This window comes from Engystomops pustulosus, unplaced genomic scaffold, assembly GCF_040894005.1.
Source record: "Engystomops pustulosus unplaced genomic scaffold, aEngPut4.maternal MAT_SCAFFOLD_129, whole genome shotgun sequence".
Lineage (NCBI taxonomy): Eukaryota > Metazoa > Chordata > Amphibia > Anura > Leptodactylidae > Engystomops > Engystomops pustulosus.
The window spans coordinates 223,086-244,024 of NW_027285010.1; the positions used below are offsets into that span (position 1 = coordinate 223,086).

At 48.5% G+C, this 20,939-nt stretch overlaps 1 protein-coding gene across 2 annotated transcripts; it reads left to right on the forward strand.

Moving 5' to 3' along the window:
• Positions 1 to 8,068: 8,068 nt before the first annotated feature.
• On the forward strand, positions 8,069 to 14,287 carry MOGS (mannosyl-oligosaccharide glucosidase). 2 transcript variants are annotated; one of them, XM_072131729.1, is made up of 5 exons: positions 8,069 to 8,186; positions 9,569 to 9,902; positions 11,220 to 11,437; positions 11,513 to 11,697; positions 12,337 to 14,287. In XM_072131729.1, exons 2-5 carry the CDS (start codon positions 9,578 to 9,580, stop codon positions 14,069 to 14,071), a joined length of 2,463 nt encoding a protein of 820 aa, XP_071987830.1. In that variant the 5' UTR covers positions 8,069 to 8,186; positions 9,569 to 9,577; the 3' UTR covers positions 14,072 to 14,287. The 2 variants fall into 2 exon arrangements, with proteins under 2 accessions (XP_071987830.1, XP_071987829.1); XM_072131728.1 differs by having other exon boundaries at positions 8,100 to 8,238.
• Positions 14,288 to 20,939: the final 6,652 nt, after the last annotated feature.

A 20,939-nucleotide genomic window follows, 5' to 3' on the forward strand; every position in this document is an offset into this window, starting at 1 on the left:
GGACAGCACCATTAGTACATTAGTATCCAGCCTCCTGTATATAGTACAGATACATCCTAGTGTATAGAGGACAGCACCATTAGTACATTAGTATCCAGCCTCCTGTATATAGTACAGATACATCCTAGTGTATACAGGACAGCACCATTAGTACATTAGTATCCAGCCTCCTGTATATAGTACAGATACATCCTAGTGTATAGAGGAGCAGCACCATTAGTACATTAGTATCCAGCCCCCTGTATATAGTACAGATACATCCTAGTGTATAGAGGGCAGCACCATTAGTACATTAGTATCCAGCCTCCTGTATATAGTACAGATACATCCTAGTGTATAGAGGGCAGCACCATTAGTACATTAGTATCCAGCCTCCTGTATATAGTACAGATACATCCTAGTGTATACAGGACAGCACCATTAGTACATTAGTATCCAGCCTCCTGTATATAGTACAGATACATCCTAGTGTATACAGGACAGGACCATTAGTACATTAGTATCCAGCCTCCTGTATATAGTACAGATACATCCTAGTGTATAGAGGAGCAGCACCATTAGTACATTAGTATCCAGCCTCCTGTATATAGTACAGATACATCCTAGTGTATAGAGGACAGCACCATTAGTACATTAGTATCCAGCCTCCTGTATATAGTACAGATACATCCTAGTGTATAGAGGGCAGCACCATTAGTACATTAGTATCCAGCCTCCTGTATATAGTACAGATACATCCTAGTGTATACAGGACAGGACCATTAGTACATTAGTATCCAGCCTCCTGTATATAGTACAGATACATCCTAGTGTATAGAGGACAGCACCATTAGTACATTAGTATCCAGCCCCCTGTATATAGTACAGATACATCCTAGTGTATAGAGGACAGCACCATTAGTACATTAGTATCCAGCCTCCTGTATATAGTACAGATACATCCTAGTGTATACAGGACAGCACCATTAGTACATTAGTATCCAGCCTCCTGTATATAGTACAGATACATCCTAGTGTATAGAGGAGCAGCACCATTAGTACATTAGTATCCAGCCCCCTGTATATAGTACAGATACATCCTAGTGTATAGAGGACAGCACCATTAGTACATTAGTATCCAGCCTCCTGTATATAGTACAGATACATCCTAGTGTATAGAGGACAGCACCATTAGTACATTAGTATCCAGCCTCCTGTATATAGTACAGATACATCCTAGTGTATACAGGACAGCACCATTAGTACATTAGTATCCAGCCTCCTGTATATAGTACAGATACATCCTAGTGTATACAGGACAGCACCATTAGTACATTAGTATCCAGCCTCCTGTATATAGTACAGATACATCCTAGTGTATAGAGGACAGCACCATTAGTACATTAGTATCCAGCCCCCTGTATATAGTACAGATACATCCTAGTGTATAGAGGACAGCACCATTAGTACATTAGTATCCAGCCCCCTGTATATAGTACAGATACATCCTAGTGTATAGAGGACAGCACCATTAGTACATTAGTATCCAGCCTCCTGTATATAGTACAGATACATCCTAGTGTATACAGGACAGGACCATTAGTACATTAGTATCCAGCCTCCTGTATATAGTACAGATACATCCTAGTGTATAGAGGAGCAGCACCATTAGTACATTAGTATCCAGCCTCCTGTATATAGTACAGATACATCCTAGTGTATACAGGACAGGACCATTAGTACATTAGTATCCAGCCCCCTGTATATAGTACAGATACATCCTAGTGTATAGAGGAGCAGCACCATTAGTACATTAGTATCCAGCCCCCTGTATATAGTACAGATACATCCTAGTGTATACAGGACAGCACCATTAGTACATTAGTATCCAGCCCCCTGTATATAGTACAGATACATCCTAGTGTATAGAGGAGCAGCACCATTAGTACATTAGTATCCAGCCTCCTGTATATAGTACAGATACATCCTAGTGTATACAGGACAGCACCATTAGTACATTAGTATCCAGCCCCCTGTATATAGTACAGATACATCCTAGTGTATACAGGACAGGACCATTAGTACATTAGTATCCAGCCCCCTGTATATAGTACAGATACATCCTAGTGTATACAGGACAGGACCATTAGTACATTAGTATCCAGCCCCCTGTATATAGTACAGATACATCCTAGTGTATAGAGGACAGCACCATTAGTACATTAGTATCCAGCCCCCTGTATATAGTACAGATACATCCTAGTGTATACAGGACAGCACCATTAGTACATTAGTATCCAGCCTCCTGTATATAGTACAGATACATCCTAGTGTATAGAGGAGCAGCACCATTAGTACATTAGTATCCAGCCCCCTGTATATAGTACAGATACATCCTAGTGTATAGAGGACAGCACCATTAGTACATTAGTATCCAGCCTCCTGTATATAGTACAGATACATCCTAGTGTATACAGGACAGGACCATTAGTACATTAGTATCCAGCCCCCTGTATATAGTACAGATACATCCTAGTGTATAGAGGACAGCACCATTAGTACATTAGTATCCAGCCCCCTGTATATAGTACAGATACATCCTAGTGTATAGAGGGGCAGCACCATTAGTACATTAGTATCCAGCCTCCTGTATATAGTACAGATACATCCTAGTGTATACAGGACAGCACCATTAGTACATTAGTATCCAGCCTCCTGTATATAGTACAGATACATCCTAGTGTATACAGGGCAGGACCATTAGTACATTAGTATCCAGCCTCCTGTATATAGTACAGATACATCCTAGTGTATACAGGACAGGACCATTAGTACATTAGTATCCAGCCTCCTGTATATAGTACAGATACATCCTAGTGTATAGAGGACAGCACCATTAGTACATTAGTATCCAGCCCCCTGTATATAGTACAGATACATCCTAGTGTATACAGGACAGCACCATTAGTACATTAGTATCCAGCCCCCTGTATATAGTACAGATACATCCTAGTGTATAGAGGAGCAGCACCATTAGTACATTAGTATCCAGCCTCCTGTATATAGTACAGATACATCCTAGTGTATACAGGACAGCACCATTAGTACATTAGTATCCAGCCCCCTGTATATAGTACAGATACATCCTAGTGTATAGAGGAGCAGCACCATTAGTACATTAGTATCCAGCCCCCTGTATATAGTACAGATACATCCTAGTGTATAGAGGGGCAGCACCATTAGTACATTAGTATCCAGCCCCCTGTATATAGTACAGATACATCCTAGTGTATAGAGGACAGCACCATTAGTACATTAGTATCCAGCCCCCTGTATATAGTACAGATACATCCTAGTGTATACAGGACAGCACCATTAGTACATTAGTATCCAGCCTCCTGTATATAGTACAGATACATCCTAGTGTATAGAGGGACAGCACCATTAGTACATTAGTATCCAGCCTCCTGTATATAGTACAGATACATCCTAGTGTATAGAGGACAGCACCATTAGTACATTAGTATCCAGCCTCCTGTATATAGTACAGATACATCCTAGTGTATAGAGGAGCAGCACCATTAGTACATTAGTATCCAGCCTCCTGTATATAGTACAGATACATCCTAGTGTATACAGGACAGCACCATTAGTACATTAGTATCCAGCCTCCTGTATATAGTACAGATACATCCTAGTGTATACAGGACAGCACCATTAGTACATTAGTATCCAGCCCCCTGTATATAGTACAGATACATCCTAGTGTATAGAGGGGCAGCACCATTAGTACATTAGTATCCAGCCCCCTGTATATAGTACAGATACATCCTAGTGTATACAGGACAGCACCATTAGTACATTAGTATCCAGCCCCCTGTATATAGTACAGATACATCCTAGTGTATACAGGACAGGACCATTAGTACATTAGTATCCAGCCTCCTGTATATAGTACAGATACATCCTAGTGTATAGAGGGACAGCACCATTAGTACATTAGTATCCAGCCTCCTGTATATAGTACAGATACATCCTAGTGTATACAGGACAGGACCATTAGTACATTAGTATCCAGCCCCCTGTATATAGTACAGATACATCCTAGTGTATACAGGACAGGACCATTAGTACATTAGTATCCAGCCCCCTGTATATAGTACAGATACATCCTAGTGTATAGAGGACAGCACCATTAGTACATTAGTATCCAGCCCCCTGTATATAGTACAGATACATCCTAGTGTATAGAGGGCAGGACCATTAGTACATTAGTATCCAGCCTCCTGTATATAGTACAGATACATCCTAGTGTATACAGGACAGCACCATTAGTACATTAGTATCCAGCCCCCTGTATATAGTACAGATACATCCTAGTGTATAGAGGGCAGCACCATTAGTACATTAGTATCCAGCCTCCTGTATATAGTACAGATACATCCTAGTGTATACAGGACAGGACCATTAGTACATTAGTATCCAGCCCCCTGTATATAGTACAGATACATCCTAGTGTATACAGGACAGCACCATTAGTACATTAGTATCCAGCCTCCTGTATATAGTACAGATACATCCTAGTGTATACAGGACAGCACCATTAGTACATTAGTATCCAGCCTCCTGTATATAGTACAGATACATCCTAGTGTATAGAGGACAGGACCATTAGTACATTAGTATCCAGCCCCCTGTATATAGTACAGATACATCCTAGTGTATACAGGACAGGACCATTAGTACATTAGTATCCAGCCCCCTGTATATAGTACAGATACATCCTAGTGTATAGAGGGGCAGCACCATTAGTACATTAGTATCCAGCCTCCTGTATATAGTACAGATACATCCTAGTGTATACAGGACAGCACCATTAGTACATTAGTATCCAGCCTCCTGTATATAGTACAGATACATCCTAGTGTATACAGGACAGCACCATTAGTACATTAGTATCCAGCCCCCTGTATATAGTACAGATACATCCTAGTGTATACAGGACAGGACCATTAGTACATTAGTATCCAGCCCCCTGTATATAGTACAGATACATCCTAGTGTATACAGGACAGGACCATTAGTACATTAGTATCCAGCCTCCTGTATATAGTACAGATACATCCTAGTGTATAGAGGACAGCACCATTAGTACATTAGTATCCAGCCTCCTGTATATAGTACAGATACATCCTAGTGTATAGAGGAGCAGCACCATTAGTACATTAGTATCCAGCCCCCTGTATATAGTACAGATACATCCTAGTGTATACAGGACAGGACCATTAGTACATTAGTATCCAGCCTCCTGTATATAGTACAGATACATCCTAGTGTATAGAGGACAGCACCATTAGTACATTAGTATCCAGCCTCCTGTATATAGTACAGATACATCCTAGTGTATAGAGGACAGGACCATTAGTACATTAGTATCCAGCCCCCTGTATATAGTACAGATACATCCTAGTGTATACAGGACAGCACCATTAGTACATTAGTATCCAGCCCCCTGTATATAGTACAGATACATCCTAGTGTATACAGGACAGGACCATTAGTACATTAGTATCCAGCCCCCTGTATATAGTACAGATACATCCTAGTGTATACAGGACAGCACCATTAGTACATTAGTATCCAGCCCCCTGTATATAGTACAGATACATCCTAGTGTATAGAGGAGCAGCACCATTAGTACATTAGTATCCAGCCTCCTGTATATAGTACAGATACATCCTAGTGTATACAGGACAGCACCATTAGTACATTAGTATCCAGCCCCCTGTATATAGTACAGATACATCCTAGTGTATACAGGACAGCACCATTAGTACATTAGTATCCAGCCCCCTGTATATAGTACAGATACATCCTAGTGTATAGAGGACAGGACCATTAGTACATTAGTATCCAGCCCCCTGTATATAGTACAGATACATCCTAGTGTATAGAGGGACAGCACCATTAGTACATTAGTATCCAGCCTCCTGTATATAGTACAGATACATCCTAGTGTATAGAGGACAGGACCATTAGTACATTAGTATCCAGCCCCCTGTATATAGTACAGATACATCCTAGTGTATAGAGGACAGCACCATTAGTACATTAGTATCCAGCCTCCTGTATATAGTACAGATACATCCTAGTGTATACAGGACAGGACCATTAGTACATTAGTATCCAGCCTCCTGTATATAGTACAGATACATCCTAGTGTATAGAGGAGCAGCACCATTAGTACATTAGTATCCAGCCTCCTGTATATAGTACAGATACATCCTAGTGTATAGAGGACAGCACCATTAGTACATTAGTATCCAGCCCCCTGTATATAGTACAGATACATCCTAGTGTATAGAGGGGCAGCACCATTAGTACATTAGTATCCAGCCCCCTGTATATAGTACAGATACATCCTAGTGTATAGAGGGACAGCACCATTAGTACATTAGTATCCAGCCTCCTGTATATAGTACAGATACATCCTAGTGTATACAGGACAGGGCCATTAGTACATTAGTATCCAGCCTCCTGTATATAGTACAGATACATCCTAGTGTATACAGGACAGCACCATTAGTACATTAGTATCCAGCCTCCTGTATATAGTACAGATACATCCTAGTGTATACAGGACAGCACCATTAGTACATTAGTATCCAGCCTCCTGTATATAGTACAGATACATCCTAGTGTATACAGGACAGCACCATTAGTACATTAGTATCCAGCCCCCTGTATATAGTACAGATACATCCTAGTGTATAGAGGGGCAGCACCATTAGTACATTAGTATCCAGCCTCCTGTATATAGTACAGATACATCCTAGTGTATACAGGACAGCACCATTAGTACATTAGTATCCAGCCCCCTGTATATAGTACAGATACATCCTAGTGTATACAGGACAGCACCATTAGTACATTAGTATCTAGCCTCCTGTATATAGTACAGATACATCCTAGTGTATAGAGGAGCAGCACCATTAGTACATTAGTATCCAGCCCCCTGTATATAGTACAGATACATCCTAGTGTATACAGGACAGCACCATTAGTACATTAGTATCCAGCCCCCTGTATATAGTACAGATACATCCTAGTGTATAGAGGAGCAGCACCATTAGTACATTAGTATCCAGCCCCCTGTATATAGTACAGATACATCCTAGTGTATACAGGACAGCACCATTAGTACATTAGTATCCAGCCCCCTGTATATAGTACAGATACATCCTAGTGTATAGAGGGGCAGCACCATTAGTACATTAGTATCCAGCCTCCTGTATATAGTACAGATACATCCTAGTGTATACAGGACAGCACCATTAGTACATTAGTATCCAGCCCCCTGTATATAGTACAGATACATCCTAGTGTATACAGGACAGCACCATTAGTACATTAGTATCTAGCCTCCTGTATATAGTACAGATACATCCTAGTGTATAGAGGAGCAGCACCATTAGTACATTAGTATCCAGCCTCCTGTATATAGTACAGATACATCCTAGTGTATAGAGGAGCAGCACCATTAGTACATTAGTATCCAGCCCCCTGTATATAGTACAGATACATCCTAGTGTATAGAGGACAGCACCATTAGTACATTAGTATCCAGCCCCCTGTATATAGTACAGATACATCCTAGTGTATAGAGGACAGCACCATTAGTACATTAGTATCCAGCCCCCTGTATATAGTACAGATACATCCTAGTGTATAGAGGGGCAGCACCATTAGTACATTAGTATCCAGCCCCCTGTATATAGTACAGATACATCCTAGTGTATAGAGGGACAGCACCATTAGTACATTAGTATCCAGCCTCCTGTATATAGTACAGATACATCCTAGTGTATAGAGGACAGGACCATTAGTACATTAGTATCCAGCCTCCTGTATATAGTACAGATACATCCTAGTGTATAAAGGACAGGACCTTTAGACCACTAGGATTTAGACTGTCCTGTTATCACGTCAGTCTCGCTTTGCGGCTTGTGTCCTCTGTCACTCAGCCGCAGACACTCCTCCTACTGACAGCTAAGGACAGCGGGAAAAGTCGGATTGTACTGCGCATGAGCAGAGGGACGGGGATTAGGTTGCTTTTCCGGGAGTAGTAAGATGGCGGCGGCTGACAGCTCCACGTGTCAGAAGGTTTTTCCGGTTTCCTCTCGACCAATCGGGAAACACGGCGGCCGGTAAGTGAGATCGGGACCCTCGTTACCCGGCAACAGTGCCCGAACCCGGGAGGTTAGGACTACAGTATGATTACAACCACCATCATCATCATCATTACTACTATTACCACTATTATCATTGCTACCAGCACCACTATCATCTTAATCCCCACACACACGAGACTACAGCAAGACCATCACCTTCAAATCCGTGCTCTCTGCTGGGTGTTGTAGTCCTCCGTGTGTCATGTGATTGGTCAGATCCGGGCTCTCTGCTGGGGGTTCTAGTCCTCCGGGTGTCATGTGATTGGTCAGATCCAGGCTCTCTGCTGGGGGTTGTAGTCCTCCGGGTGTCATGTGATTGGTCAGATCCGGGCTCTCTGCTGGGTGTTGTAGTCCTCCGGGTGTCATGTGATTGGTCAGATCCGGGCTCTCTGCTGGGTGTTGTAGTTCTCCGGGTGTCATGTGATTGGTCAGATCCGGGCTCTCTGCTGGGGGTTGTAGTCCTCCGGGTGTCATGTGATTGGTCAGATCCGGGCTCTCTGCTGGGTGTTGTAGTCCTCCGGGTGTCATGTGATTGGTCAGATCCGGGCTCTCTGCTGGGGGTTGTAGTTCTCCGGGTGTCATGTGATTGGTCAGATCCGGGCTCTCTGCTGGGGGTTGTAGTCCTCCGGGTGTCATGTGATTGGTCAGATCCGGGCTCTCTGCTGGGGGTTGTAGTCCTCCGGGTGTCATGTGATTGGTCAGATCCGGGCTCTCTGCTGGGGGTTGTAGTCCTCCGGGTGTCATGTGATTGGTCAGATCCGGGCTCTCTGCTGGGTGTTGTAGTCCTCCGGGTGTCATGTGATTGGTCAGATCCGGGCTCTCTGCTTGGGGTTGTAGTCCTCCGGGTGTCATGTGATTGGTCAGATCCGGGCTCTCAGCTGGGTGTTGTAGTCCTCCGGTTGTCATGTGATTGGTCAGATCCGGGCTCTCTGCTGGGGGTTGTAGTCCTCCGGGTGTCATGTGATTGGTCAGATCCGGGCTCTCTGCTGGGGGTTGTAGTCCTCCTGGTGTCATGTGATTGGTCAGATCCGGGCTCTCTGCTGGGGGTTGTAGTCCTCCGGGTGTCATGTGATTGGTCAGATCCGGGCTCTCTGCTGGGGGTTGTAGTCCTCCGGGTGTCATGTGATTGGTCAGATCCGGGCTCTCAGCTGGGTGTTGTAGTCCTCCGGGTGTCATGTGATTGGTCAGATCCGGGCTCTCTGCTGGGGGTTGTAGTCCTCTGGTTGTCATGTGATTGGTCAGATCCGGGCTCTCTGCTGGGGGTTGTAGTCCTCCGGGTGTCATGTGATTGGTCAGATCCGGGCGCTCTGCTGGGGGTTGTAGTCCTCCAGGTGTTTATAGATGTGCTTTCCTTGCAGTTCTCCAGGATGACGCGGGATCGGAGGCGTCATGGCGGTGGTGAGCATCGTCCTCCCCCCGTCAGAAAACCGCCAGCCCCTCCCCCGGAGCGAAAGGGGAGCCGCGTCCTGCTGGTCGCCATCTTGTCCTGTCTCATAGGTTTTGGAGCCTTTGGATACAGCAATTACATGAAGTGGAGGCAGGCGGTGAGGGTCGTGACCCTGCACCCTACAGCACCCATCCTGCCCCCCAATAGCTCCACCGCCGCCGCCTCCCCCGACCTCTTCTGGGGAACGTACAGACCACAGGTGTATCTAGGCATGAAGACACGGAGTCCACGCTCTGTGGTCACAGGTAGACTCCCCGTTATCTACCACCCCACCATAGCCAACTGCCCCCCGTAATCTACCACCCCACCATAGCCAACTGCCCCCCGTAATCTACCACCCCACCATAGCCAACTGCCCCCCGTAATCTACCACCCCACCATAGCCAACTGCCGCCCGTAATCTACCACCCCACCATAGCCAACTGCCCCCCGTAATCTACCACCCCACCATAGCCAACTGCCCCCCGTAATCTACCACCCCACCATAGCCAACTGCCCCCCGTAATCTACCACCCCACCATAGCCAACTGCCCCCCGTAATCTACCACCCCACCATAGCCAACTGCCCCCCGTAATCTACCACCCCACCATAGCCAACTGCCCCCCGTAATCTACCACCCCACCATAGCCAACTGCCCCCCGTAATCTGCCACCCCACCATAGCCAACTGCCCCCCGTAATCTGCCACCCCACCATAGCCAACTGCCCCCCGTAATCTGCCACCCCACCATAGCCAACTGCCCCCCGTAATCTGCCACCCCACCATAGCCAACTGCCCCCCGTAATCTGCCACCCCACCATAGCCAACTGCCCCCCGTAATCTACCACCCCACCATAGCCAACTGCCCCCCGTAATCTACCACCCCACCATAGCCAACTGCCCCCCGTAATCTACCACCCCACCATAGCCAACTGCCCCCCGTAATCTACCACCCCACCATAGCCAACTGCCCCCCGTAATCTACCACCCCACCATAGCCAACTGCCCCCCGTAATCTACCACCCCACCATAGCCAACTGCCCCCCGTAATCTACCACCCCACCATAGCCAACTGCCCCACAAAATCTACCATCCCACCATAGCCAACTGCCCCACAAAATCTACCAACACCACCCGCCTGTGGCCAACTGCCCCCCATTATCTATCACCCGCCTGTAGCCAACTGCCCCCCATTATCTATCACCCGCCTGTAGCCAACTGCCCCCCATTATCTATCACCCGCCTGTAGCCAACTGCCCCCCATTATCTACCACCCGCCGGTAGCCGCCGGCCCCCCTTATCTACCACCCGCCGGTAGCCAACTGCCCCCCCCTTATCTACCACCCGCCTGTAGCCAACTGCCCCCCCCTTATCTACCACCCGCCTGTAGCCAACTGCCCCCCCCCCTTATCTACCACCCGCCTGTAGCCAACTGCCCCCCATTATCTACCAACACCACCCCATTATCTGTCACCCGCCTGTAGCCAATACCCACCATAATCTACCACCCCTTTGTACCAAATAGCCCCCCATAATCTGCCACCCTCTGAGATGTCACCTGCTGTCTCGTCCTGTTGTCCAGGGTTGATGTGGCTCTCGCAGTCGGGGGCCCCTTCTCTCCGTCACACGTGTGAGCAGGGCGATGGGCTGGCGCGCTACGGGTGGCTGCTGCACGATGGAGTGAACTTCGGGATTCAGGAGATCAGAGACAAGGGCTTCACCCTGAGGACGGAGGTTGTGAAGAGACCTGGAGGGCAGCATGGAGGAGACTGGAGCTGGAGGATCGTGGGGACCCCCGATGTGAGGAGATGGGGGGTAGTAGTGTGGGGTAAGGGGGGATGTCCTGCAGTCTCTAATGGAGCTTCTATCTCTCAGGATCCCTCGGCCCCGGCACAGCTGCTGTCCCTCCTCTTCTATGTGGCCACAGACGGTCAGGGCTCGCTGACCCCTCATGTGGATGGCAGAGGTCACCTGAGCTCCGTAACGGGAACATCCGAGGAGCTTGGAGCATTCACCATCCACCTGCCCAAACCTATGGCTGGCGGCACTGGACACGTAAGGTAAGTCACTCCTGGCCCTCTAATGCCCCCAGCAGCACAGGAGGATTAATAGCAGCTCCAGGCTCCCGTGCTGTGTGTGACTGCCCCCCTGCAGCTCCAGGCTCCTGCGCTGTGTGTGACTGCCCCCCTGCAGCTCCAGGCTCCCGCGCTGTGTGTGACTGCCCCCCTGCAGCTCCAGGCTCCCGCGCTGTGTGTGACTGCCCCCCTGCAGCTCCAGGCTCCCGCGCTGTGTGTGACTGCCCCCCTGCAGCTCCAGGCTCCCGCGCTGTGTGTGACTGCCCCCCTGCAGCTCCAGGCTCCCGCGCTGTGTGTGACTGCCCCCCTGCAGCTCCAGGCTCCCGCGCTGTGTGTGACTGCCCCCCTGCAGTTCCAGGCTCCCGCGCTGTGTGTGACTGCCCCCCTGCAGCTCCAGGCTCCCGCGCTGTGTGTGACTGCTCCCCCGGGGTCCCGCGCTGTGTGTGACTGCTCCCCCGGGGCTCCAGGGTCCTGACAGGCTGCTCCCCCGGGGTCCCGCGCTGTTTGTGACTGCTCCCCCGGGGCTCCAGGGTCCTGACAGGCTGCTCCCCCGGGGTCCTGCGCTCTGTGTGACTGCTCCCCCGCGGCTCCAGGGTCCTGACAGGCTCTCTCATGTCTTTGCAGCTATAACCACCTGGTGACGGTTTGTCCTGGACTCCACCACATTACAGATGTTGTGCGGGGCAGTATGAGGGACGGCTTCACCCACCCGGCTGCTGACGGCAGCAACAAACGCCGTTACTTTGGCCTTGATACCCATCATCCGCCCTCCCATCCCGGCTCGGATCATTCCCGCATCATCATCCATCAGGTCACGTTTCACCTTCCCGCTCAGCTCGAGGTCCTGTTTGAGTCGGACAGCTTCACCCAGCGGCCCGGCCCGCTCTCAGGGGTTGTTTTCTCTTCTGAATTGGACTTTCACAGGAAAAATATGGAGGATCGGTTCCAGAATAGTTTCCATCTTGGGAAAAAAGGTTTCATATCCGAGCAGGTGTCTTTTGCTCAGGCCGCCTTGTCCAACATGCTGGGAGGGATTGGTTACTTTTACGGGAGCTCACTGGTTCAGTCGCAGCACAATCGAGAGCCTATCCCATATCCCCCTGCCCCTCTCTATACTGCTGTGCCATCCCGATCCTTTTTTCCTCGTGGATTTTTGTGGGATGAAGGCTTCCACTTGTTGCTCATCAGTCGGTGGGATCCCTCGCTGGCCTGGCAGTCCCTGGCGCACTGGCTGGACCTGATGAATGCAGATGGCTGGATCCCTCGGGAGCAGATCCTGGGGCCTGAGGCACGGAGTAAGGTGCCAGCTGAGTTTGTGGTTCAGTGGGACAAGAATGCAAACCCCCCCACCCTGTTCCTGGCCCTGCGGCAGCTTCTGGCTGGTGGGGCCTTATCATCGGAAGGATTACAATTTCTTCGCAAAGCCTTTCCTCGGTTGCAAACCTGGTATGACTGGTTTAACAACACTCAGAACGGACCTCTTCCGTATACATACCGCTGGCGTGGACGGGACGGGGACACTTTGCGTTTCCTGAACCCCAAGACTCTGACGTCAGGTTTAGATGACTATCCTAGAGCTTCGCACCCCTCTGATGATGAACGTCATGTAGACCTGCGCTGCTGGATGACTCTGGCATCGGAAGTCATGGCCACCATCAGTGAGCTGCTGGGAGAAGATGGGGGGCGCTATAAGGAGTCTCACATTGCGCTCACAGACAACACTTTACTCGACAAGCTCCATTGGTCGGAGAGGCTGGGTGCGTATGCAGATTACGGTAATCACACCCAGAACGTTGCCTTGGAGTGGGAGCGTCTGCGGCCAGCTCCTGGACAAGACCCTCGCAGTGTCCCACCCCCAAGATTAATAAGGGCTGTGAGGAAAGCCCCTAAATTGCAGTTTGTGGGGGCCCTTGGCTATGTCTCCTTGTTCCCCTTCCTTCTGCAGATTATATCTCCTGACTCCCCAAAACTTGGTCGCCTTATGGATCACATCAGAGATGCGGATAAGTTATGGACCCCGTACGGCATCCGATCTTTGTCTAAGAGCAGTCCAATGTTCATGCAGCGTAATACAGAGCACGACCCCCCCTACTGGCGGGGCCCCATATGGATTAATATCAACTACCTACTGGTCCGCTCCTTGCACTGGTACAGCCAGATTGATGGACCTTACCGGGAGCGAGCGCTCAGCTTGTATCGGGAGCTACGAATCAACCTCATCTCCAATCTGTACAGACAGTACAAAGAAAGCGGCTTCTTATGGGAGCAATATAACGACCAGACTGGACGTGGACAAGGCTGTCACCCGTTCACCGGCTGGAGCTCGCTCATTATGCTGGTAATGGCAGAAGAATACTGAGGCCTAGTGCCCATGGCGGCTGTGAATATGCAGATTACATGCAGCAGGAATACAGTCTCAGTCATGTTATAACCTCCATGTTCTTGGCACAGTTCTTATGACCCATTCCAGCAGCGTCATAGTGGCCAGTGCCGAGGGATGTCCGCCAATTGTCTGATGGGGCCTCATGGGGGCGACTCTGGGACATGAGGAAATAAACTCAAACTTTTACTAAGGGATCTGATTCATGTGGTTGTAGATCTAGACGCCCCGGGCCAGGTGCCACCTCATCACCCGTGTGTCCTGCTGGATCAGGTATCTCCTCTGCCATGTACAGCTCCCATTAAAGATCCCCTGATCACCACTGCTCTGCACCTGGTGTTCTGACTAAATATTAAAGTTACCTGTGTAGTAAGGAAAACTCCATCACATGCTGGTCCTACATCAGAACAACAGCTCCAATATATCACAACACTGGTCCCCCATCCAGGTCTCCTGGGCTCCATCATAATGCACAGACCCTGGTCTCATCTCTCTGAAGTCTCCTGAGCTCCATCATAATGTACAGACCCTGGTCTCATCTCTCTGAAGTCTCCCGAGCGCCATCATAATGCACAGACCCCTGTATCATCTTTCTGTAGTCTCCCGAGCTCCATCATAATGCACAGACCCTGGTCTCATCTCTCTGTAGTCTCCCGAGCTCCATCATAATGCACAGACCCTGGTCTCATCTCTCTGTAGTCTCCTGGGCTCCATCATAATGCACAGACCCTGGTCTCATCTCTCTGAAGTCTCCCGAGCTCCATCATAATGCACAGACCCCTGTATCATCTTTCTGTAGTCTCCTGGGCTGCATCATAATGCACAGACCCCTGTATCATCTTTCTGTAGTCTCCTGGGCTCCATCATAATGCACAGACCCCTGTATCATCTCTCTTTAATCTCCTGGGGCCCTCATGAGGTGCTGACCCTAGTGTTATCTCTCTATAGTCTCCCGGGGCGATCATAATGTACAGACCTTGGTCTGATCTCTCTGTAGTCTCCCAGGCTCCATCATAATGCACAGATCCCGATCTCATCTCTCTGTAGTCTCCCGAAACCATCATGAGGTACAGACCCTAGTGTCACGTCTCTGTAGTCTCCCAGGGCGATCGTAATGTACAGATCCTGATCTCATCTCTCTGTAGTCTCTGACTACATCTCATTATGATCTCATAATGCATAGACCCCGGTGTCATTACTCTGTAGTCGCCAGTGCTCCATCATAATGTATAGACTCTAGTGTCATCTCTCTGTAATCTCCTGGGGCCATCGTGATGTTCTTACCCTGATCTTATCTCTCTGTAGTCTGCCGGGGAAATCATAATGTACAGACCCTGGACTCATCTCTCTGTAGTCTGCCGGGGAAATCATAATGTACAGACCCTGGACTCATCTCTCTGTAGTCTCCCGAGCTCCATCCTTATACACAGAACCTTATCTCATTTCTCTGTAGTCTCCCGAGCTCCATCCTTATACACAGAACCTTATCTCATTTCTCTGTAGTCTCCCGAGCTCCATCCTTATACACAGACCCTGATCTCATCTCTCTGTAGTCTCCCGCGCTCCATCCTAATGTACAGACCCTGATCTCATTTCTCTGTAGTCTCCCGAGCTCCATCCTTATACACAGACCCTGATCTCATCTCTCTGTAGTCTCCCGCGCTCCATCCTAATGTACAGACCCTGATCTCATTTCTCTGTAGTCTCCCGAGCTCCATCCTTATACACAGACCCTGATCTCATCTCTCTGTAGTCTCCTGAGCACCATCCTTATATACAGACCCTGATCTCATCTCTCTGTAGTCTCCCGCGCTCCATCCTAATGTACAGACCCTGATCTCATCTCTCTGTAGTCTCCCGAGCTCCATCATAATGTACAGACCCTGATCTCATCTCTCTGTAGTCTCCCGAGCTCCATCATAATGTACAGACCCTGATCTCATCTCTGTAGTCGCTCAGACTCCACCATTTCTATACTGTGTGTGACCCTGTAGGAAAATATAGGAATGCCTGTACCTCCAAAATACACATTTGTGTGCATGGAGCCTATTGCTCGGTCCATAGAAATAGAACAATGTTCTGGTCAGATCCCACAGACACAAGTCTTTGCATCACTTTGCATTAGGCGCTGCAGTCTGGCTGGCACACAGGGACTCTGGTCCACTTAACGCAGTCCCTGGGATCTGACCAGCACACACTTCCATTTCCACCAATTCTGTGAATATCATAATACTGCTGCGTGGTCGCACACTTGGGCTTCTCCATGACTGCAGTGCTCGTAAACCACCATATAAATGGAGAAATATGCCATCTTCAGGACCCTATTTTTATATCTCCACGGCCTCACTGTTTCAGATGGGGTCACGTATCATAGATTATGGTTGAAAAAAGACACTCGTCCATTAAGTTCAACCAAGGAAGGGATTGGATGAGGAAGGGATTTAGGGGAAACAATTCTATATAACATAACCATCAATGTGATTTAGGTGTAAAAAAGGCATCTAGACCCTACTTGAATCTCTCTGCTGTACCTGCTGTGACCAGCGCCTGAGCTCGGCTATTCCACGGATTGACAGTTCTCATAGTAAGCCCTGTCGCCTCTGGTGATTAAACCTTGATTTCCAATACGTCCCCATGACGGCCCACTTGGAGGATGCCCCTTGACCTCTGTAGGGACAGGAAGCAGAGAGGTTAAAAGCCTCCCACCCACATCCTCCCTACAGGGGATAGGTCAGAGAGGCTCTCTATCTCTCCTCCAAGTGGGGAGGGCGGGACATTTTTTCTGTCTTACCGGGGTTACGCCGGCCTACTGCAGGCTGGGGCCTTCCCTGCTCCTAGGCGATCCGCAGCTCGGTCCTCTCCAGCGGCTGACGGAGGCCCATGTGAGGACGCGCGACACCTCCAGGAAGCTCCGTTCCCAGGAGTCCTTTGCGCCCGATGACGACTTCCGGCTGCGACCGGAAGTGAGGTGGGAGCTTCCCGGAACACCGGAAGGGGCGCAAAACAGCCACCTGCTTGGGGGATGGGCTCCCCGATAAGATATTTAAACTAGCACTATCATGGGGGCCAGTAGCGGCGTCTCGTACTGGTGCATATACCGTTCGGTGGCTTTGCCGTCCCAGACATTCCTGACATGGCTGATGAGGCAGACTTGGGCCTACTCCACCCTCCTGGTTATGTAAGTGGTGCTGTATGGCATGTTCTAGTAGTAGTTACTATACATATTAGAACCCCAAGTTAGTAATATTCCTCACCTTTCTCCCTTAGGATAAGGATCAAGGGTCTAAGGGGAAAGGCAAAGAGGACAGATCAGAAAGGTCTGAGAAAGTTAGCAAGCCTGCAAAGAGCAGAAACACTGCTAAGAAATGCAACATGTGCCGTTTCCGGAGCACATAGAGGCTGGAGGTGAGCTGGAACATCCTTTTTTCTAAGTCTTCACACTATGCCTGATACATACTCAAAGGCCATTTGCATACCTTGTATCGGAAAGTTCATGTGAGAAGAGAAAACATCTTTTATGGAGGAGTTAAAATCCTTTATTGAGGAGAAATTGGTGGCCTTGGCAACGCAGAAGGAGCCTCCTCTTAAAAAACCGATATTGGCGGACATCTCCTCCTCTGAGGAAGAGAATTGTGATTCGGATGTCCCGTCCTGTTCTCTAGTCGACACAGAGGAACACGACTCCCAGGATTTAAGTCAAAAGATTGATCCGCGTCACCTTTTCCAATTGGATGAGCTAGATAACTTACTGAAGGCCATACGTGAAACTCTTAATATTGAAGAAGTTCCCTGCATGTCTCGAGAGGACGAATTGTTTGGGGGGCTGTGAGCCAAAAAACAATGCGTCTTCCCGGTTAATGATACCTTATTAGGATTGATTACGGAAGAATGGAAGGACCCAGAAAAGAAGATCATAACTTCCAAAGGGTTTAGGAGATGTCTCGTCTTCGATCAAGAGGTCTCAAAAGTTTGGGACTCTGTCCCTAAAATGGATGTGCAGGTGACGAAGGTTGTCAAAAAAACAGACCTGCCGTTTGAAGATTCTGCACAACTCAGGGATCCTATGGACCTGGAAGACATCCATGATCAGCCTAAAATCCAACCTATCGGCTACCAGAACCCTCTTCTTCTGGCTGAACAAGCTAGAATCTCATATCCGAGAAGGCACTCCCAGGGCTTCTCTATTGGAAAGTATTCCACTCTTAAAATCTGCTACTGCCTTCTTGGCTGATGCCTCAGCTGAAGGTGTCTCTTTCGCGGCCAAGAAAGGTGCACTAACAAATGCTACGAGGAGAGCTTTGTGGCTAAAGCAATGGGGCGGTGATATTCGCTCAAAATCAAAACTATGCAGTATCCCATTTTCAGGCGATTTCGTCTTCGGTCCAGAATTAGACGCCATTCTAGAGAAAGCCTCCGATAAGAAGGGGTTTCCAGAAAACAAAGCATCTTCCAAGAAACCTTAATTTCGTCCCTTCAAGAACACCAAGGATTCCTTTCGGGGGGAAAGGTAAACAGGGACGCTGAAGTTATCCTAAAGGGGGCAGAGGCAGGGGTTTTCTATAATCCAATTCCTCTGACAACTCCGGAGGAAAGAAGCAGTGACGCCAGAGTGGGGGGGGGGCGTCTTCTAGGGTTTGTCGCTCAGTAGACTCGTATTACTTCAAACCTTTTGGGTCCTGAACATCATCAGTTCTGGGTACAGGATAGAATTCAGTGCCCCCCCCCCCTCCATCAAGATTTATGCCACCCTTATCTTCTACTTCTTCCTCTACCCATTCTCTCATCTGGCAGGAGGTTTCACCTCTCATACTCTCGGGAGTGGTCATCTCGGTTCCTCAAGATCAAGAAAAGACGGGCTTCTATTCCCCCCTCTTCCTGGTCAAAAAACCCAACGGGTCAAACCGGATGATAATAAACTTAAAGGCCTTGAACAGCTTAATCACCTACAGGAGATTTCACATGGAATCGGTAAGATCTGCCACCCAACTTATTCACACCGATTACTGTATGTGCACAATAGATCTGCAAGACGCCTATTATCACATCCCAATTCACCCCTCATCTCAGAGATTCCTTAGATTCTCTGTCTTTTCTCCAGAGGGTTCTATCCTCCACTTTCAGTTTCGGGCTCTTCCTTTTGGGATCTCCTCAGCTCCGAGAGTGTTTACAAAGATCATGGTGGAGGTGGTTGCATTCCTGAGGCTACAGGGAGTATCTATCATCCCTCATTTAGCTGATCTGCTGATTGTGGGGAAAGACAGATCAGATCTCATTGCAGCAAGAGATCTTACCATGAACAAACTCTCAGATCTGGGATGGTTAATCAACACCCGGAAGTCAGATCTTTCTCCCTCCACTTACAAGAAGTTCCTTGGTGTAATGTTGAATTCTACTCACCTGATGTCCTTTCTCCCTCAGGAAAAGGCAGAAGATCTGAGACAGGTTCGCTCCTTCAGAAGGAAGATTTCCATCTCAATCCGAGGAGCAATGAAGCTTCTAGGTCTCCTTACGGCCTGCCTCCCATCGGTGGCCTGGAGTCAAAATCATTCCCGTATGCTACAGAGTTGGATTCTCAGCTGTTGGAATCGAAGGTCCTCAGGGTTGGACAAAAAAGTCACCATTCCGTCCTCAGTAAAGAGAGACTTACAGTGGTGGTTACAGAGAAAGAATCTGGAAAACGGGGTCCATTGGCACTGCCTTCCGTGTCTTACTATCACGACCGATGCAAGCAGTGTGGGCTGGGGAGCAGTCTTCCCTTCCCACTACGCCCAGGGACCATGGACACCTTCCCAATCAAGGAAGCCATCCAATTATCGGGAACTACGGGCTGTCTGGGAAGCCCTAAGATTAAACACACCTCTTCTAAAAAATCACCATGTCCACATATTATCAGACAACACCACGGCGGTGTCTTACCTGAGAAGACAAGGAGGGACAAGATCGACAGCTCTTTCCTCCCTAGCGCACACCATCTTTTCCTGGGCAGAGGAAAATGTACTTTCCCTCTCTGCAACTCACCTAAGAGGAGTTCTGAACAAGGAGGCGGACTACCTCAGCAGGAGGGAAGTCTCCCCCAACGAGTGGTGCATCAATCAGGAAATCTTCCTCCAATGGACGGACCTTTGGGGTGTTCCCAAGATCGATCTCTTCGCTACAAAGGAGAACTCAGTATGCCATCGATATTATTCTCTGTAAGCAAGGGAGTCGAAGGATTGACTAGATGCCTTCAGTCATCCATGGATCGAACCTCTCTCCTACGCCTTTCCCCCTATTCCCTTGGTCGCAAGGGTCCTCAGGAAGATCCTTATAGACCAGGCATGGGTAATACTCATCTGTCCAAACTGGCCAAAGAAGAGTTGGCACCCACTGCTGACATCCTTGACCCTGCAGCAACCGGTGATACTACCTTCACGGAAGGACCTTCTACATCAGGGGCCTATTCTTCATCCAGACCCAGGGAGGCTTCAGCTAGCAGCATGGATCCTGAGTCCGAGTTCCTGAAATTGTGGGGTCTTTCCAGGGCTGTAGTAGCCACACTTAAGGCAAGTAGGAAGAAGGTTACGTTTGCAATTTATCACAAAATCTGGAAGAAATTTGTAACCTTTTGTGGGGATAATCCTCCATCTCAACCCCAATATCTTACAGATTCTGGACTTCCTACAGAAGGGCCTGGAGCTGGGCCTTTCTACTAGCACTTTAAGGGTCCAGGTTTCGGCCCTTGGCGCCTTCTTCAATTGTCCACTGGCGGAGCACAGGTGGGTCAAAAGATTTATCCTAGCCTCCTCCAGAATCAGACTCACACTAGTCCTAGACGCACTTTCCAGACCACCATTTGAACCTCTGGATA